This window comes from Sebastes umbrosus, chromosome 14, assembly GCF_015220745.1.
Source record: "Sebastes umbrosus isolate fSebUmb1 chromosome 14, fSebUmb1.pri, whole genome shotgun sequence".
Lineage (NCBI taxonomy): Eukaryota > Metazoa > Chordata > Actinopteri > Perciformes > Sebastidae > Sebastes > Sebastes umbrosus.
The window spans coordinates 18,733,998-18,760,691 of record NC_051282.1 but is presented as its reverse complement, the minus strand read 5'-3'; the positions used below and the strand labels follow the sequence as shown (position 1 = coordinate 18,760,691).

Here is a 26,694-nt window from a genome sequence, read left to right as displayed (position 1 = left end):
GCAAAAGAAAAAAAAAGATGCTGTGTAGCATTACAATGTTGATTTAGAATGTCAATGTCAATGCTTCGGAGCTTCCAACTACTCGGTACAGCCCTAGAATTGTCCTCTATCAATGATTTTATAGCTATTCTGTTTACTGATTAGGAGGGCGCTCCGTTTACAATTTGTGGCTTTCCATTGTGCTCAATCCGGAGGCTGAATTACACCTGTAAGTCAGGCACTGCACTGCAGGAGAGACGGTGCGTAATGTACAGACATCAGCCTGAAAACGCCACCGTTTAGGGGGAGGGCCGACAAACTTTGAAGTAGCCTACGTCTACACTCACAGAGGGATGAGGAGAGGAGACGCTGAGCGCAGACATACTGTAGGTGTCCACACGAGGTGTAAAAACAGCACTCGTCAACTCATCATGACACATTTTATGGGGCGAGCCACATGCGTGACAGAGGATTTTGTGTTTCCTTAACATAAATAAAAACATTTCCACAATAACTTGGTGCAAAGAAATTAAACAGAATGCAGGAAATCAAAGGTTTGACGCTCAACATTTCCATTGTGAAGCAGTAGGCAGATCTTACTATCTTTTATTTATTATAATTTACGTCCGTAGCTTAATAACGTAACAAACATAGTCATTTTAAGCCCAGCCATGATGTTTTTTTTACTAAACCTAACCAAGTACTTTTATTGCCTAAACCTAACCAAGTAGTTCTGTTATGATTTTTTTTTTAGGGGTTTTATTGTTACAATTTACAACGTTAATCACATTTTTAAACTGTTCAAAACTGCGACTGTAATCCTGTTTTCCTCGAAACACAATTGAAAATGCAGTTTAGTTGTATGGCAAAATATTTGTGTAGACAGGGTTGGGTTAGGGTTACACATATGCTCCATAATGACCTTGGTCCCTTGTCCACAAAATATAAACATTTTAAGCATTTGAGCAAACAACCAATGTTATTGTTCTTTCTCTGGTGAGTCCCATATGTCCATGGTGCTCTGGATCCCTTAACTTTGTATTCAGTTTTCCTTTATTTCCAGTGTTATGGCATAGCCACTTCATGTGCAACCTAGACATGTCACCTATTGTTATCTTCAGAATAAGTTGGGCTACTCAGAAATGCCTCCATGCCAAATGCAGCATAAAGTCAGCCATGGATGTACAGAAAAAGTCTGAATTTGATTATCAAACGTTTTACTGTTCAGAGAAAATATATTTGATTCCAGCAGTATGTTAACATTTAAGGCCTTTAGACACCGGGGGCGTGATGAATAAACAACATGAAACACGAGGTTTACAGTGTCATGGTCGTGGGGTTTTTGTTAAAGTTTGAATGTCCTCTCCTCTTGTGTCTTGTCTTGTTTTCCTTCCTGTCTTTGTTGGCTTCCCGCCTTTGTGATTGCCGGCCCCGCCATGATGATTATCACCTGTTCTTCATCAGCCTTGCTGTCACCTGTCCCTCATTATCGCCCTGCTCTCCTCGTGCATTTAGTCTCTGTGCTCGCCTCATCTTTTGTCAGTTTGTCTTCACATGTTTTGTGTACCTGAAAATCTGTCTGCTGTTCTTGACTGCTTTTGGGACTCTCAGCTAGCAAACGTTTTTGTTTAAATAAAGTATTTCCTTTGTATCAGCCCGCTTCTGAGTCTGCACGTGGGTCCTTACTACCTGTCCTGCTCCCTGCACCACAACAGAAAGAAATAATACACTTTGCCGTCTTGATTTGCACTAGTGGAACCTCTGTGTTGTTCTTTCATAAATACACATGCAACTCAACCAGTTCAGCACAACATGGTTGGCTTTATTCGCAGTGCAAAAGCTCAGAAAAAATCAAATTTTTTCCGAAAAAAGTCCCTTTTTTGCCGCATAATATTTGCATTCTGTGTGAAATTATTCAACAAAAATGACTGAAAATGAATAAAAAAATATGATATGCAATTAATTGCATGAAACAAAAAATGCTGCTGGTGTGTTAACGCCTTTAGAAGAAAGGGTTTGATTTCTGAAGCTATATGTCATGATTAAGTTAGTGTAATTTTATTTTTGAAAATATTTCTTCAGTAACTTCAAAAAATACTGCAGTGGTGGATAGGTTATATATTTCAGCAAATGTTGGTAAACGTGGTTTGTGGAATTTGGTTTTACAACAGAATGAAAAGAGGATGTGAAGGCAAACTAAACTCTCCCCATTAGCCCTAGGGCAGCACCAAAACTATATTATGATTTCAACTAAAAGTCTTAATATTCTTTCTCTTTGTCTGAATCACAATTCATTGCTGATTTTATTGTGTGTGGTTGTGTGGTGCATTATCCATAGAGGACAATATATCGCACATGTCAAAGGACCCACAAGGAAAGAGTTGGCTTCATGGTAGAGAGAGAGTGGCAGAACATGTCAAACGCCAATAATCCACACTATCCAGGAAAAACAATCACTTCCTGAAACAGACATTTGCAATTAGCCTAATCCTTAATAGCGTCCTTTTGCATTTCATTGTCTTAATCCAAGTCTTAAGGGAGTTTGGCAAATGCCAGAGCTTGTGTTAATGACTTCCAACATACCAAACACTCTGAGAGCGCTGGTGGCAGAGACGTAGGCAATATGGTTCATCACAGAATCTGTATTGTATTGATCGAAGCGCCCGTCAATCCAGCGTCTCTACTGTATGTAGAGAGTGTGTTGAGTGCAGTTTACACATCGAGATATCAGCTCATAGATTGTTTCACACTGTGCTAAAATTATTCCAACGGAATACCCCATGGTGATTTGTGGAAAAGAAAGCGCATGAATAAGTAAACAACATAAAGCGATGAGAAGCTTCAAAGGCGATGGGACAATCACAGCAAACAAGATCCTGGAAGCCAATGAATGTGTTTGTCTTTGTTTGTGACAGTGACTCAGGGGTGTAAACAGAGGAATTAGCTCACACCTCCGGAGTCTCAACACATCACAAAGCCATAATTGAATTAAGTCTGTCAGGTTGTTGCTGAACTGTAGATGCTACGGAGAGCACGAGATGCATTTGGCCCCGATTTGGTCACCTCTATAAATGATCCGAACTTTACATTCAATCAAATCCTCGAGAAAAAAAAAGGTAATTTCTGAAAAATCTTGAAAAATGAGCTGAAATGGAATTTTTGTTTAGCAGCCAGAGTTAATGCTATTTATGTGCTTTCTCAAGATAGCCAAGGCTTTCTTGATGGATAAAAAGCCATGCATATGCTGCATATATCTACTGTATAATGGTCATATGATAATGCCACCTATACCAGTGGGAGAAGCCAACATTTTCATTTCCCCCCATCCCTCAGCATAACACACCTATCAGCTCATGGACACACATTTGAAACACACTCCCAGCAGTCCCTGTATCTTGGCTCCATGACCATTCCTGTCAGGGTTTTCCCTTTGACTGAACAAATGCATCAGCTTGTGTCATGAGACCACATCCCTCGCAGCCAATAAGGAGCATGAGCAGCGCAAGTGCTCCAGGAGATGTGGAAGGAAAATTGGAATCTTGACAAGTGTGATTGACATGCGTATTTGTCCCAAGGTAGTCTTATTTGCAGAGATTTAAAGACGTCTGTAAACCAGCATTCTGCCGAACAGAATCATTGTTCCTCCAGACTAGAAGCACATCAAGGCAATTCTGTTGCATGCAAATAATCTTTTGGGAGAGACGAATCCCTTTGAGCATAAAATGACTTCAGCTGAGCTTATACTTTATTTTGGGTCCAAAATAAATAATTTAACAGATGAAGCTATGTCTTTCATTCTCAGACAATCTGTCCATGTCGTGGAACAAAAACACAAGCCTGTAAGTCCTCCCTTCCATTGCTGCGACAACGCAGGAGACGGCTGCTCTGAATTTTATCCGTCTCTTTTGATGGACACAAAAATAAAGTGGATATGAGCCTTGATGGTGAACCATAACCCACGGCCACTTCATAGCAATGGAGGGGGGAAAAACTGTGAATTAAATTCTAACCATAAGTAAAATAGACTTCCACTTGAAAGCATCGGAGTGTAGCTACAGCAGGGCAGGAGAAAGAGATGAATGTGTGTGCGAGAGTGGAGGAATGCACATGAATTCTGAACAGGACCAAAGGCAGGATGAAATTGGCTATACCCATTAACTTCTCAAGAGGTTTTCTTTTTTTTTTTTCTCTCTCCATATGCAAAAAGGATGGAGCGGTATTACTTCTTCCATAATTCCCATGTTACAATACAGATCGCTACAATAAGATCAAACCAATCTGTAATCCTGGAATGGAATGAAAAAAGGAGCGTCTATTCAGCCAAAACAAAACCACTGAAAGGAAAAACCTCCTGAAAGGTAATTCAGCACTGTGCTCTGTGTTGATCCACTGTATTAGGATATTTGCTGCAGCAAATATGAAACCTGGAGAATGGTGTTGTAATGGCTGTACTAATTAGCTGTGCTGGAATAGCTGCTGCTTCGTGGCTGTACTTGTTGAAATTCAAATCTACAGTGTATTACATCCGAGATTTCAATAATTCAAACCTGATGATGTTGATACCTTCTATAAAATCGGTGATGGTCCATCTGCAGAAAATGGCATTTAACTGGAAAGTGCTTCTAGTGCAACCCTGTATTTTGCCACTTAAATTACATATTTAGGTACACAATGAGGAAATGTTTTTATGAATATTAATGGCAAAATGTTCATGCTGCACGTGTCTGCAAAACGTTGATGTATGTCATTTGTTTCCCTCCAATATCTACTCATTACACTGAATTAAATAATGGGATGTGATGTGTATATTTTTGCAATATTTAGCCAAAGCCATGATCATTCCCAAAACTTAAAGGTCCAATGTGTGGATTTTAGTCGCATCTAGCTGAATGGACTTGGCATAAACAGAGTATAATATACATAAGTATGATTTAATTAGTGTATAATCCCGTGCAAATTAGAATTGTTGTGATTTTGTTACCTATAAAATGTACCCTGTATATCTAAAGAGAGCAGGTCCCCTTCCATGAAGACTGCCATCTTGCACTGCATGTTTTTACACTAGATCACTAGCCACTAAATCTCACACACAGGTCCTTTTAAAGGAATAGTTTTGGGACATTTAGGGAAATATTTTTATAAGCATTCTTGATGCGAGAGAAAATCAATACCACTCTTGTGTCTGTATGCTAAATCTGTAGCTGGAGCTAAATGCCAGTTAACCCTATAGCTTAACAAAGCCAATAAATAGTCTGGCACATGAGCTCCAGTAAAAGGTGATTTGTTGTGTCTACACCATAGACTGAATATAAGAAGTGGACGTAGTCACTGTGACGCCACCCATTTGTTTGTGGACTACGGTTTTGAAGCCTTGAGTTTGGCATTTTGGCCGTCGCCATCTTGGTTTTCTGGAACCAGAACTGACACGAGAGGGTGGAGCTAAGTACAACCGAATGCTGAAAAATACATTTTAGATGACCAAAACTGTTATAATTAACTTTCACAAACTGAAAACACACTGTGCTGTACATCATGCTGTATTGAAGAAGACTTGAAACTATCGATTGAGACCATAAACTCATGTCTACAATGTTTACTGAGGTAATAAATCAAGTGAGAAGTAGGCTCATTTTCTCATAGACTTCTATACAATCAGACTTTTTTTGCAACCAGAGGAGTCGCCCCCTGCTGGTTATTAGAGAGAATGCAAGTTTAAGGCACTTCAGCATTGGCTTCACTTTTCAGAACCGGAGGTTGCTGCCTGGTCTGCACTTGGATTAAAACATCAAGAGGCAGAATCCATTACCCTTGGACAGAGATGGGCTAGCTGTTTTTCTCCATTTCCAGTCTTTGTGCTAAGCTAAGCTAACCAGCTGCTGGCAGTAGCCACAGACCTGATCTTGTCATCTAACTTTCTGCAGGAAAGCAAATAAGCGTATTCCCTCAAATGTTGAAAAAGTCCTTTAATGCAAGCCTTAAGTGTACAAAATAGAATTCATATAAATGTTGGATGATAAAATGTGGTGGACATCCATAAGTCAAAGTCTGTACAGGAATGACGGAGACTGTGTGGGATTATGAGCAGTCAAACATGCTCCCACACAGACCTTCAGAAGCCAGGATAATGTTTATCACATCAAATCATAAAGGGATATTAATGCCCAAGTTTCCTATTTTCCATAGAATATGAAACCAGGATAAGCCATACAAGAGACTAGTGTGCAAGTAAAGATACTACCTGTCAGAATATAGGTTAAAGGCATGGCACTGACATTTCAAATAAAATATTCTGCAATTATCATAATTATTCTAAAATATTATAATGAAAATACATGCCTGGCCTCGGGCGCCAACATGTCCAGAAATGGCCCTGCACATAAACTATATATTGAACCGATTTCCACTGAATAAATAAACACATAGACATCATAAATACAGAGCATACCATCAATGATTCAAGTAACCTGATACAATCATGTATACACTTCTACATACAAGAGACTATTAACAATGTGACTACAATTACATGGTGTAAATATGTAGATATGCAGTTCTACCTCACACTGGCACTCCAGCATTACCCTTCACAATCAGCTGCATGTTGGATAATCACTGAGGAGTGCCTACAGTATTTACAATAAGAAGTCACATCTTTGCTCATGGAGAAGATGACTTCATCATATTGTTGACTGGACAGGAATAACATGGAAGTATAGTACACTGTAAACAAATTGCTGTTAATTTACAGCAGGATTTCAACAGTGTTAACCTGTTATTGCTAAAACCAGTGCTTTACTGTTAATACAAAAGAAAACCTGATAAATTACGCTCATAGGCCGTTTTTTAACTGAACTATAATGTATTCTTAAAAAAACAGCACTTTACTGCTGATCAACTGTCTAAAGTATCATCAGTAACAGTTTCATGCAGTATTTTTTTTATTCTGGGACCTGATCTGCACATGTGAGGCTTGTACATTGTACATGATTGTAAAATCAGTGAATTATCTTTATTGTTCTTCACTCACATGTTGTTCTGGTTTGCATTCTGTGCTTTTAGCAGCTATAGACACACATTTTGGGAAAAGTGTCAACAAGTCTATTATAGCCTTTTTCCTAACAAGTGCCTTTAATTGTATTTAGTGTGACTATTCCTATGTCTGTAACCTGCTAAGTCTATTCATCTAGGTAAAAAATAATGTTTATTAAAATGTATGTAAAAAATAAATAGTGCATTAAAACAAATCACTAAGATAATGTAAAAGAAAGGTGGAAAACAGCTATATAATGTATCTTTAAACAGTAAATTAACTGTAAAATACTGTGAAATTAATTTAAAAAAACAGTTCAAACTGTATTTTTCTTTAACAGTACAAAGCTGTAAATTTCAGCGACAGTATAATAATGTTAATTTTACAGTAACATAAAGGCAACCCTGCTGCCAGCTCTTTACTGTTATTTTACTGGGAAATTCTTCACAGTGTAGGCTTTACTGGTCAATACATCGGTTTGTATATGGCACAGAGTAATATTAAAAAAGGCTGTTCTATCAGGCTGTAGCACATAATGAGTCATTTCCTTGTGCTATGCTGCATCTAAAGAGATCCTCAAAACAAGAAATAAACATGATTGCTCCTGTGGTAACTGGAACCTCGGAGCTCCACGATGCCTGGGAGTTTAATCAAGTGGAAAGAGGGTGGACTATGACTGTACTGAAGCGGTCCACTCTCTTGACAGCGCAGGGGTATGCTGCTAATTAAAAAGTTTAATTCCACAACTGCAGCACTGGCATCAGAGCACTCAGAGGTGCGTCCTTGTGAGTCTTGGCGCCGTCTTATCAGGCGTAGGCAGATTCTGCCATGTTGGGAAGGCGCGGGACAGGGAGGCACTGCGGCAGCACACAGGCCCAGCTGGAAGGGATGGCATCCTGCCTACTCGGGGATCTGGCCCACCTTGCTCTTTTTCCCCATCTCCCCACTGAGTGGAGTCACGGGCTCCCAGTCAGGTGGCAAGAGTCAGGGGCTAAGCTGCCCACGGAGCAGCTGAGAGAGGGAAAGCAGGGCTAAACAAGGGATAAACGCTGGATTTAGACTTTCTGCTGCTGGGCTCGGCAGTGGATCCATGTCTCCATTACACACCTCCTGTCACCGGGTCCTTTTCGTACGACCGGAGGTTGCAGGTACACTAAAGCCTGCGCCGCGGCACACACTGTTCCCTGTTCCTTCAAAGTCCCACAGCAGCTGAATCAGACAGGATACACTGACACAGCCTCCATGAATAGACTGTAATATTAAAAAAAAAAAAAAGGAGATAGGTGAATTTTTGCACATTGCAAAGAAAGGATTCGTTCCTTTGATAAGGTGAGGAGTGAATGCACTCTATTGTATGACCTTGCTGGAGGTAAAAAAATTCCTGGATCTATTGATTAGAGCACATTACAACTCGCACAATGAGAAAAGTCCTTGGAAATGGCAAGGCTAATTCTGTTACATGCTTTTAAAAAGGCCACGGCTTACGAAGCATCAAGAAAAAGATGATTGAAAAAAATAAATCTGCAACAAAAAGTAAAATAGTTTTAGAGTATGCTGGGATAAAAACAATATCTACTAGGACTAATCGCCACAGAGCTGGGAGCTACTGCTGACTCGTTCCTCTGCACAGGGACGCATGCAGCCCTGAAAGGATAAGAACGGGCGCTCTAAAGATTTATAGGCACATCCCCTCAGCTTTTATTACAGAGGGGGTTAAAGTGTCATTTTAATAACACAGAGATATTAGAGCTTGCAAACCTCAGTAAAACTTTGGTTCTGGTTCACAGTTATCTGATTTATCTTATGTATAAACGCTTTGCAGGGGAGACAAAAGGATACACAGTTATGCACATGCAGACCTTTTGCAGTGATTTTTCTCACATGTTGACCAGAGATATTTAAATTTCCAAGTGACTACCATAATCTTAATTATTCATTAGCAAAAATGCAAGTAATGCATGCAAATCAGGTTCTGGATTTTTGTGCAGTGCGATGAAAGTCATGAAACTACTTCAAACTAAAGTTGTTTAGATTACGACCTGCTGTTGCTTCGTCTTTTTCTCCTTAAAATATGCTCTTAATTTACTGCCGCCGAGTCCCGACTGTGGGGCTATGATTTTGATAAATGATGTATTCACCCCATAAACAGGTGCGCTTGGCAATAAATCCTTTTACACTGGGTCAAATCCATAGAGTGTGTGGTGAAACCCGGCGTTACAGAAGGTGGCAGCTGTAGTGTGTTTGCGGCAGGCTGACAAGAGCGATAAGTTATTCAGGATGGCTGTTTGTGTTCACTACAGAGAGGGACACATGTTCCTTCATACATGACTGTGCTGTTTTTTTTCTTTTGGCTGCTCTTACTGGCAGTTATTTGATGAAGTACAGTATATAAATCAATTTTATATCCTGTTAAGTCTTGCACTAGGACACTTTATGAGATGAGTATAATTTATGGCCTTTAGCCAATTATTGGGACAGGAAGTGAGTGTAAAACTATAAACAGACTTGTTCATATACACATATTAAATGGATGGACAACTTGGTTTAGTGGGTTGTATTTGAACTCATTTTAGAGGATTTGAAAAGGCTTGTTAAAGGGTTTTTCTGTGTTATGTGGAGAAAATGTGAAGGGTGTGTATCTGGCCCTCTCAGACAATTTACAGGGAACATATCAGGAAAAACTCACTTTTTCAGTGCTTGTTTGGGGGTTGGTAGCCACAAACTGTGAAATAAGACAACCCAGTCAGTTTTTTATGGGCTGCCTTGATCAGAAAACATGGGATTCAACAAGCCATTCAGATTTGGCTCCTCTTCCTATGTCACATGCAGCCTCATTAGAATATATCGCCCACAGATTGAGAACTTTACAAAGGTGCTCCATATTTTTTCTTGCAAGCCAATCAGAGCATGGGCTTCTGGGTGTTTCATACAGCTATATTCAGACAGACAGTATGAGAAAAATAATGTGTTTTTTGAACATACAAGCATGTAAACATGTTCTAGTAGAAACCCAATATACAAGTATGAACCTGAAAATGAGCATGATATGTCCCCTTTAATATGTAATGAACTATATGGACCACCATGTGATAGAAAAATACAAATGGATTTCATTGAGATTCAAAGTTGATTCAACAGGATTCTATAGGGTCTTTTTTTTCCATCAGCGCCCCATTATTCTGTATTATGCTACCTTTTACATTAGTGATAAAGTCAATGGCATTAGTATATTTCACATTTGTTGCAGGTTTTGCATAACACAGTTCTTTAGTTGAGATTTCAGCCAGTGTTGTATACACACACACAAGCACAAGGACACTGCAGAGACAGAGTTACTTGAAATTTTAAGATCTATGTTTCACAGACATATCGATTTTTGATAAATTTCACACAGAATTTGTTTCAGATCTGCGGTTCTGTGTCGATGTAGCTGTGTCTCTGACTCTTGTATTGATTTCTTGATAGGTATCAGTTCACCTTTTGCACCTCTGGCTGATATAGATACGGATAAAGCCTAAAATACCAACGCATTCAGTATGGAATCCACTCTTCATTACCTTGAATCTTCGCTTTTTAACTCATAAATCACAGAGATGTTTGAGGACACATTCATGCCTCAACATTCAAAATTACTTAATTACATATTTATTACATAATTCCATTACTACGCAGCACATTTCTCAGCACAATTGCTCCACACCGGGCTCTTTGAGTGTGAAGAAAGCCTTTCTTACTGCTTGTGAAAAGACTGATGTAACTGCTCCCACTTCTCTGACTGTCCAGTTCACACTTCAATGCAGAGCAGAATTCCATTGAGCCTCAATAGATGAGAAACCTCATTCCTCCTGCTGAATGATTTGATCTGGTCACACACACTTTTCAACGGGAATTAATCTAAATCAGACAATCTGACTCTTTTCAATATTATTTTTTAACAATGTCTTAGAGTGATACTGCCACTGTTAACTCTACTACTCCCCTACTAAAGAGCTTAAAAGTATGTATTTTCCTATTTTGTACTGCAATAGTTTGAAAATTTTTAAAGGGGACATGTTATGGTTCACTTATCAGGTTCATATTTGTTTTTTGGGTTTCTAGTAGAACATGTTTACATGCTTTAATGTTCAAAAAACATGTTATTTTTTCTCATACTGTCTGTCTGAATATATCTGTATTCACCCTCTGTCTGAAACGCTCCGTTTCAGCCCCTGTCTCTTTAAGACCCCCTCCCGAAAAATGCCCAGTCTGCTCTGCTGGCTTAAAAATAATGACTCCGTCAACACGACTCCATTGTAATTGATCATACCATGTTTTTCTACCTGTCCCAAATAATTATGGCTAACTTTTTCGGACAGCAATTCAACATTTTTATGATTATTTATTTGTTTTTTCTAGCTTTTTGCTCTGCCAGTTGCTCCTTTCAAACCCTAATGTGTCCTCACTAATGTAAACACTATTTGTTTGGCATTTTGCAAAAAGGCAGAAAATATCAAGCAGTTAACCTCACCAATTAGCCCTCATTAGTACGGCCCCCAACTAGCGTGAATTCCTGCTGAGAATGCCTCACCCGCAGCAGGCATAAATCTTCATGTATGATCGATAATCAATGACATTCTTTAGCACAATTTATGTGGCACATTATCTTCCCTATCTGAATGCTGGCACAGCGCTGGAGTAACATTTGCTGTATTGGTCATCATGCATCAAACGTTTCCCCTTCCAGGATGGGCGTTTGCACCAGGTTGGGGCATGCTCAAGAGAACAGATAAGTTAAATCCTCGCGGTGGTGGCTCATCCTCTTTACTCAGAAATAGAAGCAACATTAGAAGCGCCAATTGGCTGATGAGAGTCCTCTGTGTATGGTAATGATGGCACTACATTGCTAATTGCTTGTTCAAGTAAGCCCAAAACACACTGGAGAAACTGTCCAAGAGCGATAAAAACAGGAAAGCAGCACCAATCACCAATCTGGGCCCGTCTACGGGGGCTCGTAGCAGACCCTCACTAAACTTGGAATCCTGATGTGAATATTAGATGTGTGCTGGATTTGTGCAGATAATTTTTTATGGACATGGAAGTCTGGGTTTTTAGAGGAAGCTAAAACCTTCTTGGTGCATCATCCTTACAGTCATCACTGTAAGAAATACTGTACAGACTGAATTTAAACTTGAAACCAAATTCTACAAAACATACAAAAAGGTCTGAAAGCATTGTTTTCCTTCCGTATCCTCTTCAGGAATGGAGTAACTTTCAAAGTTTACTCTGATATGTATGATGGATTACTTACTCTGTATTTTATGATTAATAGTTTACTTTTGTTTATTTTGCTTAATCCCCTCAGCTGCTAATGGAGCCAGTAATTGGCCAGTTTTCAGAACTGTGAAAAATACACTGTGCTATTTTTGAAGCACAATTGTACAAACTGTCATTTAAAAGTAGGTCTTTAGTATATGTTAATTTTTTTCAAAAGTAATATCCTGCACGATTGTGATTTAGTCTGCCATTTACTGTGCATCCTCTCACACAACAACAACAACAACACAGAGATTCTAACCTTTCAGAAAATGTTTCACTTGCACTTTTGTCAAAAACGAAGGCCAATTACCTTTTTTTATTTATTTTTGAATAACTTGATAAAATGCAGTTATTATGATCACTCCTCTATAAGGAACAAGCCTTTATACATTATAAACTGGAAAGCTGCTGCCTGTACTTACTTTGGTGAGAGTGTGGCGGTTTCTTAAAGGGGACATTTCATGCTCATTTCCAGGTTCATACTTGTATTTTGGGTTTCTACTCGAACATGTTTACATGCTTTAATGTTCAAAAACACATTATTTTTATCATACTGTCCGTCTGAATATACCTGTATTCACTGTCTGGCTTTAACGCCTGTCTCTTTAAGACCCCGTTCCGAAAAAGCCGGTCTGCTCTGATTGGCTTGAGAGAAAAATATGGTGCACCTTTGTAAATGTAGTTCTCAAGCTGTGAGCGATATATTCGAATGAGCCTGCATGTGACATAGAAAGAGGAGCCAAGTCTTAATGGCTTGTTGAATCACATGTTTTCTGATCTAATCAGCCCACAAAAAACTGACTGGATTGTCTTATTTCACAGTTTGTGGGTTGGTAGACACTCCAGATACCCAAATGTATGAGCACAAGCACTGAAAAAGTGAGTTTTTCATGATATCCCCCATTATCTCCCATCACAGCGGCTGTGGAATAAGAGGGGGCGTGCATTGCTGCCTACATAAAAGAGCTCATATTTCCTTTTTTTTCCCTTCGACTGTCACTGATGTTTGACCATGTCAGACATTTGCCGGGATAATCACAACATCCTTGGATGATTCTTTGCCTAACCTATAGAAAAGTACCAACAAAAAGCATTTACTATGCTATTTCCTGGACAGAGAGTTGGCAACTAAGTGTTCAAGATTCAGCATCGGCATAAACACATGCTTACAGTCTGGTTCGACTACTACCCATGACCTCCAGTGAACAACCATACAGTACTTTAAGTGGCAAAGGCTAGATGCAAGCCTGAGTGAATCCAGACTGTACATTTTCACTTCTTGTCTTCAAGGTTCTTTTAATTCACAGCACAAAACTCAATGGAACTTTCCTTCCTCCTGCTTTCTTTCCTCCAGAGCATTACACAAAGTAACAGCAAAGTAATCAGTTCTTTCTAAAGATCACCAAACCTGAATATGTGGAAAGGACAAATATCCACAGTCAACACGAGCTTCCAAACACAATAACACAAAGACATCATTGGATTGTTGAGAAGCGACTGATCGAGCATTTTGAGCACATGTAAGCGCTTACAAGATGCCTTTGGGTTACATTCCCCATAGTCTATCATATCCATCAAAATGTGGAGCAGGTGTTACTGCGACAGGCCCAAATTTATGAATCACATTTTATGAGATTACTGGTCTCATTCAACTACACCAATGTCAAATGGTTGCAAACATCTGTAACTGATCATAATTTCACTTCCATTAAGTCCACATTAGCCGGAGCATCACAGACAGAGAAGAGAGATGCAGTATAATGCATCATTTAGAAGCAAACAAACAAACGTGGGCTGAATGAATTTTAACATCAGTGTCTGGTATCTGAAAAAAGTGGCTTGACTCGTGATTATTTTTAACCATTTAACCATCAACTTTGACAACAGGAAATGTGTTTCTTTCCCCCCCTGAACGCATCACTCTGAGGTGGACGGTCTTCACAGGACAATGGCAGATATAAAAATGAAGGTGTTTGTTTGGCTCAGGGGCCCTAAAACACAAGAGCACACTTATTATTATTCATGTAAGCATGTCATCCTCCTGTCTAATGAGCCTTTCACCGTGAGTGTAATGAAACAGCTTGCATTAACACAGGCAAAATGAGCAGCCGAGAGCTCCCATGTCTATGCAGCAAGATGAAAGCAGATGCTCCGCAACCCAAACACCAGCGTAACAGACCTACGGAGGAACAGAGGGGACTTTGAGTCAGCGTCATTCTCATCAGCTCATTGACTCCATTAGAAAAATCCTGAGTTCCCCTTGGTCAAACATCATCATGTGAAAACAACGCCCAACTGAGCCATGACCAACTGACCATGAATGAACCCCTCAGATTGATTTTCTTGTTTTTTTTTCTCTCCCATAAACACAGCAATGATAAACAGATCCCTCTCTGGCTAATAAAACCTGCAGTCAAAGTGAATGTCAACCATCACACACACACATGAAAGGGGGTGTGAACACATCCATGCTCATTTTGAGCAATCATCTGCAAAGCAAAGACAAAGGAGGTTTTCAGGAATTACAGCACTTATTACATGTTATTATAAGCAATTTGGTCTGGTAATTGATGGGTTTTGATGTTCTGTTGAGAAGAAGCAGAAATGACTGGCTGACTTGTGAGATCAAAACAGATTAAACACCAGGAAAAAAAGACTTTACTGGTTCTCCTTTAAATATGTCCATCTAAAATGTATGTGATATGCAATCTGTGAGCATGAATGCATGTGTGTCTGTGTGTGTGTGTGTGTTTGTGTTTGTGTGTGTGTGTGTAAGAGGAAACTAGAGATGAGCAATTAACTGAATAGTACAATTTCTCAATAATGTAATCTAGAAATGACCAACATTATATTATTTTTTTAATTTGAACATCATATGATGATACTCTCTCACAGTGGGTTTCATTTTTTTACCAGTGGGCACAGGAACCAGCCTGAAGAGCACACAGTGGTTCTGTTCAGGAATACTCATGTAACATGTAAAACAAAATGTGATTTTGGTTTAGAGACTAAACAAAATAGAATCAGACGTTTAAAAAAAAAAAACAGTGACATTCCTCTGTGTGTGTTTGAGTGCCACTGTGTGTGTTTGTGTGTGTGTGTGTGTGTTAAAGGTCTAAACTTCAACTGACTTGATATATGGTAGATATGCATGTTCAGTATATTCAGTTCAGTATATAATAATGCACACCTATGTTTCAGAAACAAGGTGGAAACTAAATTACGCAATGTTATGATCTCAGACTCCCAACACACAAAAATTATAGAACTTCATTCAGATAGTGACAGTCTCTTAAAGGACCATCCCACAGTTTTATCTGTTTCTACAAACCATATGTGCATTATACTAACCACTTTACAAAACTGTTGTTCAAGTTTTGGAAACATTTCCAGTCAGTCATCATTCATGTCACTATATGCTAAATTTTGCAGGACTTGCTGGAGTAAATTAATCCATCACACATAATCTAATCCACAGTGAACAAAAACGGGAGTATATTTTTATCAGAATAAAAAAAAAAAAAAGGTAATGAAATGTGGCTGAAAGTATGAAAAGTTTGCTTTACCATGTATAGGCAGAAATCACTGTGATTGATTGATTGATTGATTACTAATCAAGTATCTTGCTAATTGATTTTCTTACCTCCAAGAAAAAAAACAATGCCTGTATGTGGAAAGTAATAAAAACACATCCGGGGCATTCTTTGGATGGAAAATGCTAAAAAAAAAAAAAAAAAAAAAAAAAAAGCTAATGAAATGTGGCTGAAAGTATACAGAGAGTGAAAAGTTTGCTTTACCATGTATAGGCAGAAATCACTGTGATTGATTGATTGATTGATTGATTGATTACTAATCAGTCTCTTGCTAATTGATTTTTTTTACCTCCAAGAAAATAATAAAGACCTGTGATTATATAGAAAATGCTAAAAAAAAAAAAAAAAAAAGCTAATGAAATGTGGCTGAAAGTATGAAAAGTTTGCTTTACCATGTATAGGCAGAAATCACTGTTATTGATTACTAATCAGTCTCTTGCTAATTGATTTTCTTACCTCCAAGAAAATAATGAACACCTGTGATTATGTGGAAAGTAATAAAAAACACATACATTCTTTGGAAAAAATGCTCAACAGCAGCTTTTTAAGTGCATGTCTTGTAATAAAAACACACTGCTGAACTCACCGGTACCAGTCGAGCCCCTTCTCGTAGTTCCTGTCAAAGAAGTGTGGCTCATTCCCTACGGCTCTGACGTCCGGGTGCACCCTGAGAGCCTCCAGCAGAGCTCTGGTCCCCCCTTTCTTCACCCCGATGATGATGGCTTGGGGAAGTTTCTTCTCTCCATAATCCATGGTGCAGTTCACCCTGAGGTCGCTGTCCGTGGTGCTGAATTCCTGGCGCTCCCTCTCCACCAGCGCGTCGGTGCGATACGACGACGACTTCGTTGGAGACGCCTGCGTCCTAATCCACTCCACCGTCCTTTGTTGTTGCTCGGCCTCGGCATGGTGATCCTTCACGCTGCTGGAAACCTCCGTGGTCCTCTCCTCTTCCTCCTCGGTGAATTGGGTAAAGCCCTGGGAAGCGGAGTAAACTTTCTCCCTCAATGTCACAAAAGTTGTCTCCTCCGTCACCAGCCTCGCCTGGTACGCGTAATTCTCTTGCAAAACTGGGAACTGCAGCGAGTTGTAGCAGCTCATCAAGCTGTAGAACAAGTAGGTGACAGAGAGGGAGAGGGTGAACATGAATAAGATTTTCCTTGGCACTTTAGAGGTGAAAAGCGAAGTGCTGGACCAAAATGCCATCTCTGATAGCAGTGATCCTCTCAAAGAAGTGGCCAGACATGTTTCCACCCGGAGTCTTGCATGGACACAAAAATCAACAGCAATAATCAGTCACTATCAGCCGCAAAAAAAGCGTGGAGCTGGACCAAACCAACCCTAATCCAACCAAAATCGCATATTTATAAGGATAGGAAATGGGATCGTTAAAATTCCGGAAGAATATCCACCTTTTTTTTTCTCTCTCTCTCTTGAGTATCGATTTCTTATTCCAAAGGCTGACAGACAATGTCACAATTTATTGGACTGAACTTGCAGATTTGAGAGGCTGGAGGTCTGGCGTCCTTCCAAATGAGCAGCCTGGCTTGAACTGGACAGAATAATAATATGATGATGGACCGGATCCTGGCATTTTAGAACAAAAGAGGAGAGAAAAAAGGACCAAAATGTGTTTAAAGTAGGCTTCTTCTTCTTCTTCTCATCAGCCGGAGTCCAGTCCAGTCTGCGATACAAGAGTGGATTCACATCCATCCAGGCAACCTCACATCCATCGCATCTTTCCTCCAACACAAGAGGCGAATCCTCTCTCTCTATTCTCTCACTTTGCGCAGCAGAAAGTCCGCAGCCTGTGCGCACAGAAAGCGTCCAGTCCTCCTCTCTGACTACCGTCCTTGCGCTCTTCTCACATTGGTAGCATCCAACGATGTGCGCATCGGCTGAGTGAGCTCATCTAAACTGAAGCACCGTAGAGAGCCACACACAGCACCACACAACTAGTGTGTGTACACCCACTTTTTCTTTCCTCTATCCGTGCACAAGTAGGGCTATAATAAACGTCAGATTTCCTCTTTTGGAATATAGTTGGCGTGGACAATCTGCTTCTACCTCATTCATGTGGCTGCATGCTGCTTGCAGAGATTTACAGGAGCTGGAATATGAGCTTATTTTACACTGTGCAGTTGTTTCATAAAGTTCACTATTTTAAAGTCCATCTCAGGGAAGATTATTTTTTGATAGAGATTAGATTTTTACAGAAAGCTCATGTCTGCACCCTGCTGGTTTTCAGTGGAGCAATGCATAAGTTAATTTACAAAAAGTGTATTCTAATAAATAAAAAAAGAGGTTTATGTATAATGAGTAACAGTGTGTTTTAAATTAAAATAATGAGTCATGCAGGGTGTATATATTTCAAAATGCAAGAAAACAATCCATGTTCTGCATTATGCTGCTTAGCCGTATTATACACTGAATTTATCATACATGGGTGCAGACTATAATTACTGATGAGAATATTCACTAGACCTTAACTTGTACACTTTGTTGCCGCAATATGAGGATTTAAAATTGCACGCCACTGAAATGTCTCCCTGTATTAGAGGATCTCATTCATCACACACCTCCAACACACCAGGAGAGCCAGCGTCACACTAAGCAACCCGGCTCTCTAATAATTTGCCACGCCTGCCTCTCAGAACAGCAGCAAAGCACTGTTATAAATAATTCTGAACTTAAAAATATATATGTGTATGTTCCTTGAGCCAAATTTGTCTCTTCTAAATGTCTGTAGCTGGCTCAGCGTTGCAAACCAGGGGTGACACGAAGTCATTTCATTATAAGAGTGTTGCGGTGTTACTAAAGGACAACTCTTTTGCATTCAGACTGTGTGCATTTCCACCGAATCAGAAAATCTATGTCATCCGATGAGAGCTAAAGTACAGAGAGAAAAAACACATCTTCTCATCTCATCAACATATAGTCGAGATTTCTGAACCCAATGGAGATATAGCTGTTGTAAGTGCTGTCTATACTTAAGGCAGCTATCTATATCCATCACTATGTTTGTAAAATAACAAACCAATGTGCCAATGTGGCACTCCCCACGGCATTACAGAGCTTTATTTTCAGCTCATAGTTTAGCTTTCCGGCCCACAACTTCATACTGTTTTGGTTCAGTTTCATTACGTCGTTTTCAGCTGCTGTTTTAAGCAAAACAACTCTAAAAACCAACGGTACCTGCTCAGCACCAAACAGCAAACAGATCGACTAACTGGTGAATACGATGGAGCATTTAGCAGCTAAAGAGACAGATATTTCTCTTCAGGAGTTGGTGGAGACCAAAAACAGAGCTAAAAGAGACGGAATATCCAACCAGGAACACAAGTCCAAATAAATGATAATGTTGCTCCATAAACATGTAAATAAGACACTATCAAGTTTGACATTTCAACCTAAAGGTCCAGTGTGTAGGATTTAGTGGCATCTAGCCTTGAGTTTGCAGATTGCAACCAACTGATAACCCCCTCCGCTCATCCCTTCCTTTCCAAGCGTGTCAGAGAACTACGGTGGTCTTCAGGTAATGTAAAACGTGAAAAGCTCTTTCTAGAGCCAGTGTCTGGTTTATCCGTTCTGGGCTACTGTAGCAACATGGCGGACTCCGTGAAGAGGACCCGCTCCCTATATGAAGGGCTCATTCTAATGTTGTGTTCACACTACGGGCAACATAGCAACAGGCTACAAGTCATTTTCAATGGAAGCCGGTGACATGAAGCTACAAACTGACACCCGACACTTGTCACTGCGTGACGGGCGTGACACGCTACAAATCAAAGTTGAGCTGGTCCAGGTCGGTGCTCCAATGACGCGGTGAAGCATCAACCAATCATGTCTTTTTGTTTCACTCTGTTCCTTCGTCAACGAGCGCTTGAGCAACACTTCAACGGCGACTCGCCGATAATGTAGCTGGCCATGCTAGGACGTTTTGTGGCTTTTGTCGCTCATAGTGTGAACATAGCATAAGGCTGAAAAGTTCGTTCAGTTAGTTTCAGGTGACTATACACTAATGAAAACAGTTATGAATATTATATTAAATTTCTGCCAATAGATCCCCTGAAATGCTACACGCTGGCCCTTTAAAAGGTGATGATATGTCAAGGTTGTGTTCAAAACTGTTGCTTGCTGCCCCCTAGTGGCTAAAAAATTAAATAAATCACATTTTGCAGGTTAAAAGAAATGCTGAAATTCATTTATGTCTAATAACCCTGTCTGCTTATCTCATGTCTTAGACAGTTATGGTTATTTTATGAAGGGGTAACCTTTCCATGATCACTGAATAAAAAAAACAAAAGCCAGAAATTTAGATTTTTATGGCCAAATATGAGTTTTATGAATCATCCCATAATTATGAGTTATCTCATAGGCTAGTTATGTCAGATGCTTATGTGTATTAAACAGTATCACTAGATGCCATGCAATGTATTTGGTGAAAACTCGATTCACAACACTATTGCATGACTGAATTCATCATAATTTGTAAGGATTTGTCAGTTCTGGTTTTATTTCCAGTGTTACGTCCCAACCAATATGGAATATCATGTTATTGGAACTGAACCTGTACATAAGCAATGCAGGTGATTGGGCGAGGGGGAGGAAAGCATGGACAAGTGTTTGGAGCACAATGGTTACTGGGTGTTTGGCAGTCAAGAGAGCGTAGGAGCACTCAATGGGTTTGTTGAAATTGTTGTATTCGCAAATTGCCACTCGGAGAAGCGGAGAGCTCTCTAACAGCAAACTGCCCCGATTGTAAATCCTCACCGTCATCAGACTTCCTACATGTCTAAGAGTCACCCTGTCAGAGATTTCCGAGCATGCTCAGACACTCGGGCTGCGTGGAGCAGTTGCAGCAGAACGTGTCAGTGTTAACAACACAAGTGAAGTGTCATTAAGATGGCTGCCGCTACTCAGCGCTGATGATAAATTATTATCAGAGCACAAGAGAAAATATATTGACCCGTTTTATCTTCCCTTTTGTTGTGTCTGTTATCTGAGCCATTCATAAATCGCTCAGACATTGTCTGTCCCCGCGGAAGCTGAATGCTCAAATTGTGTCTATTTGCATTTACAAACAAGCAAGTCGCTCCGGAAAAATGGAGTTTATTGAAGTTGAGTTTAAGTCCTGGCAGCTGCTTTGTGAAGAACAGAATTTACTGGTTGTGTCAAAAGGCCGATATCAAATGAACATTTCATATTTTACACACGTGCAACAAGTCTTAACAGGATTTAATTGAAGCTAAATATCATAAAACGTTGTCTCGTTGTTTCAGTAAACATGGCACAAGCTAAAACCACTGCAGTCACAACCTACTATCAGTGCTCATCACTACGAGGCTGTGAGCCACACGGAGCACACCGGCCCTCGTTGCGGCTCGCATTAACATTCGCCTCGTGTCTAGATTGTATTCAGATATGAATTATCCATATTACATTTATACCTGGAATTAAAAATGTGTCTTAGCTACACAATGTGTCTGCAGTTCCACTGCAATTATGATTTTCCATCCTGACAATATCCATTCACAGTTAAGGCGGAATTATTCATCTAATTCATTATAAATATCGTCTCACAGGCTTTAGAGGAGGCTGCAGCACTGAGTCGACTTTATTCTACCGCAGTACATGCGTGTGTCTTTTTTATACCCATATGACACATCTGGTCCACTATGTTTTATGCACTCAATGCTGTTGTTTTTACCCTGTTGGAATATGCTCTATATTACAAAAGAGAAGACACGTTCAGTCTACAGTATTCAGTGGAACTGTACAGTAGGATAGACAATATTAAAACCACTTATTTTTTAATATCAATATAATAGGTTTCTTACATAACGTGTGCTGTGTATCACCAGGTACAGATACAATATAAAGCAGACAGCAGCTCCACAGCGTTTATTGGTGGTCAGTGCATTGTTTCCTTTTGGGGCTGCAGCCCAGAGGCAGTTAGCACAGACGAGCTAACAACTAAACTGCATCTTATACAACACCTGCCATCGCTTGTATGGTGAACTACAGAGCACCTTCAGTGTGTGATTCATCATCACAAGGTGCAACACACTCTATTTTATGCTAGAAAAAAACAACTCCTTTAAAATAATTCCTGTCCAAATTTCGAAGACGCACCACACATGAAGTTCATGTGCTGTCAGTGCAAAATGCATCAGGCCGCTGGCACTTTCTCAATATAGTTACAGCTCAGGAGCTGCTGCACCACCTTGAGATTTAGTCTAATATGGAATGACCTGATTCTGAACTCTGCCACAATCTGAGCCTGTCTGGTGCAGCTGAGATGAACGGGCCATTGTGGGAAGGTTTTGGCAGGTACAGTCGTCCGGACTGCTACAGCGCTCGGTGTAATTTAAGTCAGAGCACTTTGGCCGGTAACACGCCCTGTAGTTCCACTGGGACTGACAGCAGAGATGGTTTATCAGCATGCAATTAGACAGAGGATGTGTCCGACCCTCCATCATTTAAATCCCACTATTGAGGGGCGTTAAACAATGATGAAAAGGAACTGTACAAAATATAGTGAAAGGAGTAAATTAATACTTTCATGACCTGGTAATTAATTGCACAAATTTCAACCTCTGTCTTGAGTACTACAAATTCCCAATAAAGTACCCTATATGTTACATTCTAATGAAGGAATATAAGTAAAAACATGCATGCTCGACGCTGTATAGTGCTGGCTCAGGTTCAGTAGAGTCTACAGCTTTGGTGTCTGCATTTAATGAAGATAACAATTCATGGGGAAATTTCATGAGGAAACGCCTCGAGTAATGCTTGAAGGTATTTTCCTCATGAATGTCTTTGAAGAATTCCTCTGCAGGAAGATTGGAAAAATAAAGATTTCTTATACAGTATTGGGCCATTAGTAGAAGGATTGCTAAAAGATGTTTTTTTTTTTTTTACATTTTAATGTAGAACCACATTGTGGAACAGTGAATTTCAAACTACTGAGAAAAGAATGAATTTCTTTAGAAAACACCAAACAGGGAATGCCACGTTTATTGCGACGAACCACCATTTACATTCAGACGATGAGACGTGAAAAAATCCCGTGCTCTATCTCTGGGACAGGCAAATGCATTTGGATCAATATCACACAAACCTCTGCGGAAAGCATCTGTTTTCTGTTAGCATACCAAATATAAACAGAAATCTGGTTAATGCACATGTGAAAGTAAGCTGAGCAACAAAATGCGTAAAGAAAAGACATGAATCCCACGCATCCAGAGACCTGAAGCCTGGGGCCATGCATATAAATAAAACCTGGGGTTTACAATATGAACACAAACACCGTGTGCAAATATGTGTGTGCCACCCTGCAGCTGTGCACCCTGGGTATGTACTGTACATTTTGATTGGGTGTGCTGGATGACAACAGTGAAAGACAGAGTTTGGATAATGAAAGCAATTAAAAACATAGTGTATGCCTTAAAATAGGCATACTAACGTGCTAAATCTGGGTTTTAGTAACCACTTTATCTTTGGTATCACACTTAACCAACACTGCCAAACTACTGCCACATACACTCACTGTCCATACTGTCCTATTGCATATACCCCTGTCTATATTGTACATATAGGATCTATAACATTTACACCGTATTCAAATCATACCTCCAGCTGTTTATTCTGTATATAATAGTGCACTGCTTACTATGTTCATACTGTATATACCTTAGTGTATTCATAGGCTACACACTGTTAATACTGTTCATGGTACTCATACTGTATATATCTTGCGTATTCATACCCCTTAAATAAATACATTATATTTATTTTATGTTTTTATTCTGTATGTACTCTGTACATTACTCCGCACTTTAATGCACTAATTAGATGCTAAACTGCATTTCATCGTCTCAGTACCTACTGTTTACTCTGTGCAATGACAATAAAGTGATATTGACTACTGACTAAAATGGCTTTTGTGTTTTGGAAATATACATAAATAAATGCAGTATTGCTTGTGTACATCACTGTGGAGATGTATGATATGATGAGACATTAGAACAAAATATAGTACAATTTGCGTAACCTTTTCCTATATGCAGACTTTGTTGTTTTTGTTTTGTTTTGTTTGTTAGTTTTGGTTACAACAGTCAAGTCAGTTATAGTTCAGTTATTGTTGTAAACAATGTGTTGAGTAATGAGTAATGGCAGTGACGGGAAGGGAATAACATGGAGTCAGACTAGAGTTACACTCAGTGTTTTGAGCCCATAACTCCAGGCTGCAACCCTGGATTTAACAGTTTGCTTAGGTCATCACCTTGTTGGAACACAAAATGATGGCCGGATCTAAAGGTTCCTGACACATAAAGAGGTCCTCTCCTTTTTTTTTTTTTTCATTCGGCACTTTCCATAGGACGTTAAGGATTTTGGATGCACCTCAATTCAATCAAAAGTCAAATGCAAATTTGAAGATTGAAGATTGAAGATTTATGATGCAGTCAACAACAAATTAGTAAAAAATCAAGGGAGACTAACTGCAATACATTTTACCTAACTGGCTTAAAGTTGTAGTATTTGTTCCTGCTCTGAAATAAATGTTATCATTTTATGTTTATGACTAAAAAGATGCGATGACTGCATTGGCACTATTCTGGGTTTCTACTAGAACATGTTTACATGCTTTAATATAAAAAAACACATTTTTTCTCATCCTGTCTGTCTGAAAATACCTGTATTCACACTCTGTCTGAAATGCTCTGTTTTAGTGCCTGTCTCTTTAAGACCACCTCCTGAAAAAGCCCAATCCGCTCTGATTGGCTTGTGAGAAAAACATAATGCACCTTTGCAAAGGTAGTTCTCAAGCTGTGGGCGATATATTCTAATGAGCCTGCATGTGACATAGGAAGGGGAGCCAAATCTGAATGGCTTGTTGAATCACATGTTTTCTGATCTAAACAGCCCACAAAAGAACTGACTGGGTTGTCTTATTTCACAGTTTGTGGGTTGGTAGACACTCCAGATACCCAAATGTATGAGCACAAGCACTGAAAAAGTGAGTTTTTCATGATATGTCCCCTTTAAATAATGGTTGGGTTTGGCAGGAAAATGGATCCCTTTGTTGGTCTTGATTTAACAGATTGAATATCGCAGCCTTTGACAAAAAAATACTTTGTTTGACAAATTTTAGACACATTTCAGCAAATTTATATGTCAAAAAAATGAAGTTCTCTTTGGTAAGGACCTAATGCACTTATGATCTGCTTCACAGTCAGCAGCGGCTGCTGTCCTGAGTTATGCGCATTTTGTTGACAGAAAGGGATACTGTGAGAGAGGAGCTGAAGGCCAAACAGGGACAAAGTGAGGCATTTAAATTAATAACAAATTATGGCTAATTGTAGGAGCCGACAGCTATTGAATTAGCTCGCTATTAAGCTTGTTCCTGTGTAATGTACAATTTCACATGAGTTATAGTGACAATCATTTGCACTGATGAGATCATTTTGTAAATGAAAAAAGGGTGTGTGGATGTTTGCCCCCGATGTGTGCACTGGTCTTTATTGGTCATTCTTCACAAACACACTCGCACCCTGACGAACCCTCTGATCCTGCAATAAATACAAACAGTTTTGGAGCACAGTTTTGCAGAACACGCACATATTCCAGCACTCACACCAGATAGTTACGCTGTCCTCTTGTTGTAATTCTTGCATAGCTGCAAAAACTCCTGAATTCCTGAGTGGGCTGTTTGAAACCAGATAAGTTATTTGTCACTTTAGCCTATTATTGTTGCTAGAAAGCTGTTTTTGAATTGCTGAACTTGCTAGCACAACTCAGCGGGGTCAACTGTCAGGATGACTAATTGATGCTGGGATTGACAGTATTGATTTGTTTGTTCTAACATTACAGATCTCAGCGGAGATGGTTGTAGCCGCGTCCCAATTCAGGAACCGCTTCCGTCGATATTCACATTTCCAAAACCAAATACATCATAACGGGTCGACAAGGCCTGTCCCATTTCAAAGGCTACTCCGAATATGGCCAAGAAAAGTAACCTTGTTTGGCTCAATTTGGAGGACACGTCATTTGAGGCTCTCAGCATGCAGCAAATCCACCTCAGCCAATTGTTTACTGGTGCATACTGTAGAGGAGGTCCTTTTAAAGTTGGGATATAGCACACGGTAAACTCAATATGCCCAACATCAAATTACACGTCTTTGTTTGAGCAAAGAAACGGCTTCAGTTGGCTGACTTTAAAGTCCCACTGAAACGGAAGTTAGAGCATCTTTAGCATTTATTTGAGCGGTGTAAAGTTACGAGAGAGATTTAAATCAAATCCTTCGCATTTGATTGGGCCGCTCAAAAGAGGAAGCGCGATACGGAGCTGTAGCACACACATCTCGCTTGTTGAAGATAAGAACTGATGAGTAGTAAAAGACAAATCTACATCCAAAACAGTGTTTTTGTTCTAAGTGATTCCAGGTGTTTTTCCAGGTGTTTTGTTAATAATCATTAGACTCAATATTATTTACTCGTATCCTCTCAAAACAATAACCATCAATCATAACTAAATGCCATATCTTCCTCTCTGTGTGTGTGCAAGATACATCTTCTGGATGTGCTGTGACGCATCCTCCGTGATGTGGCATGGGCTCATCAGGTGTTTCCGGTCTCTCTACATCAGACACCGTCGCCCAGGCGACCCAGCCGGGGTTGATCAAGCCCCGAATTGCGTCCCAGCAGCAACCACCCACGGATCAGCCCCGTTGATCCACTTGGCCACCTCTTCTCTGCAGCTTCGCTCACGGATTTTTGGGTTGCTACTATAAATGT

The 26,694-nt window shown here is 39.7% G+C and overlaps 1 protein-coding gene across 1 annotated transcript in view; it reads right to left on the bottom strand.

Annotated features, from left to right (window-relative positions):
• hs3st4 (heparan sulfate (glucosamine) 3-O-sulfotransferase 4) overlaps window positions 1–17,882 on the bottom strand; it is an 85,870-nt gene extending 67,988 nt beyond the window's left edge. The window contains exon 1 of the mRNA XM_037793487.1: window positions 16,484–17,882. Within this exon, the coding sequence (XP_037649415.1) occupies window positions 16,484–17,100 (617 nt within the window). The 5' untranslated portion in view covers window positions 17,101–17,882. The remainder of the gene's footprint in view (window positions 1–16,483) is intronic.
• Between the last annotated feature and the right edge of the window lie 8,812 nt (window positions 17,883–26,694).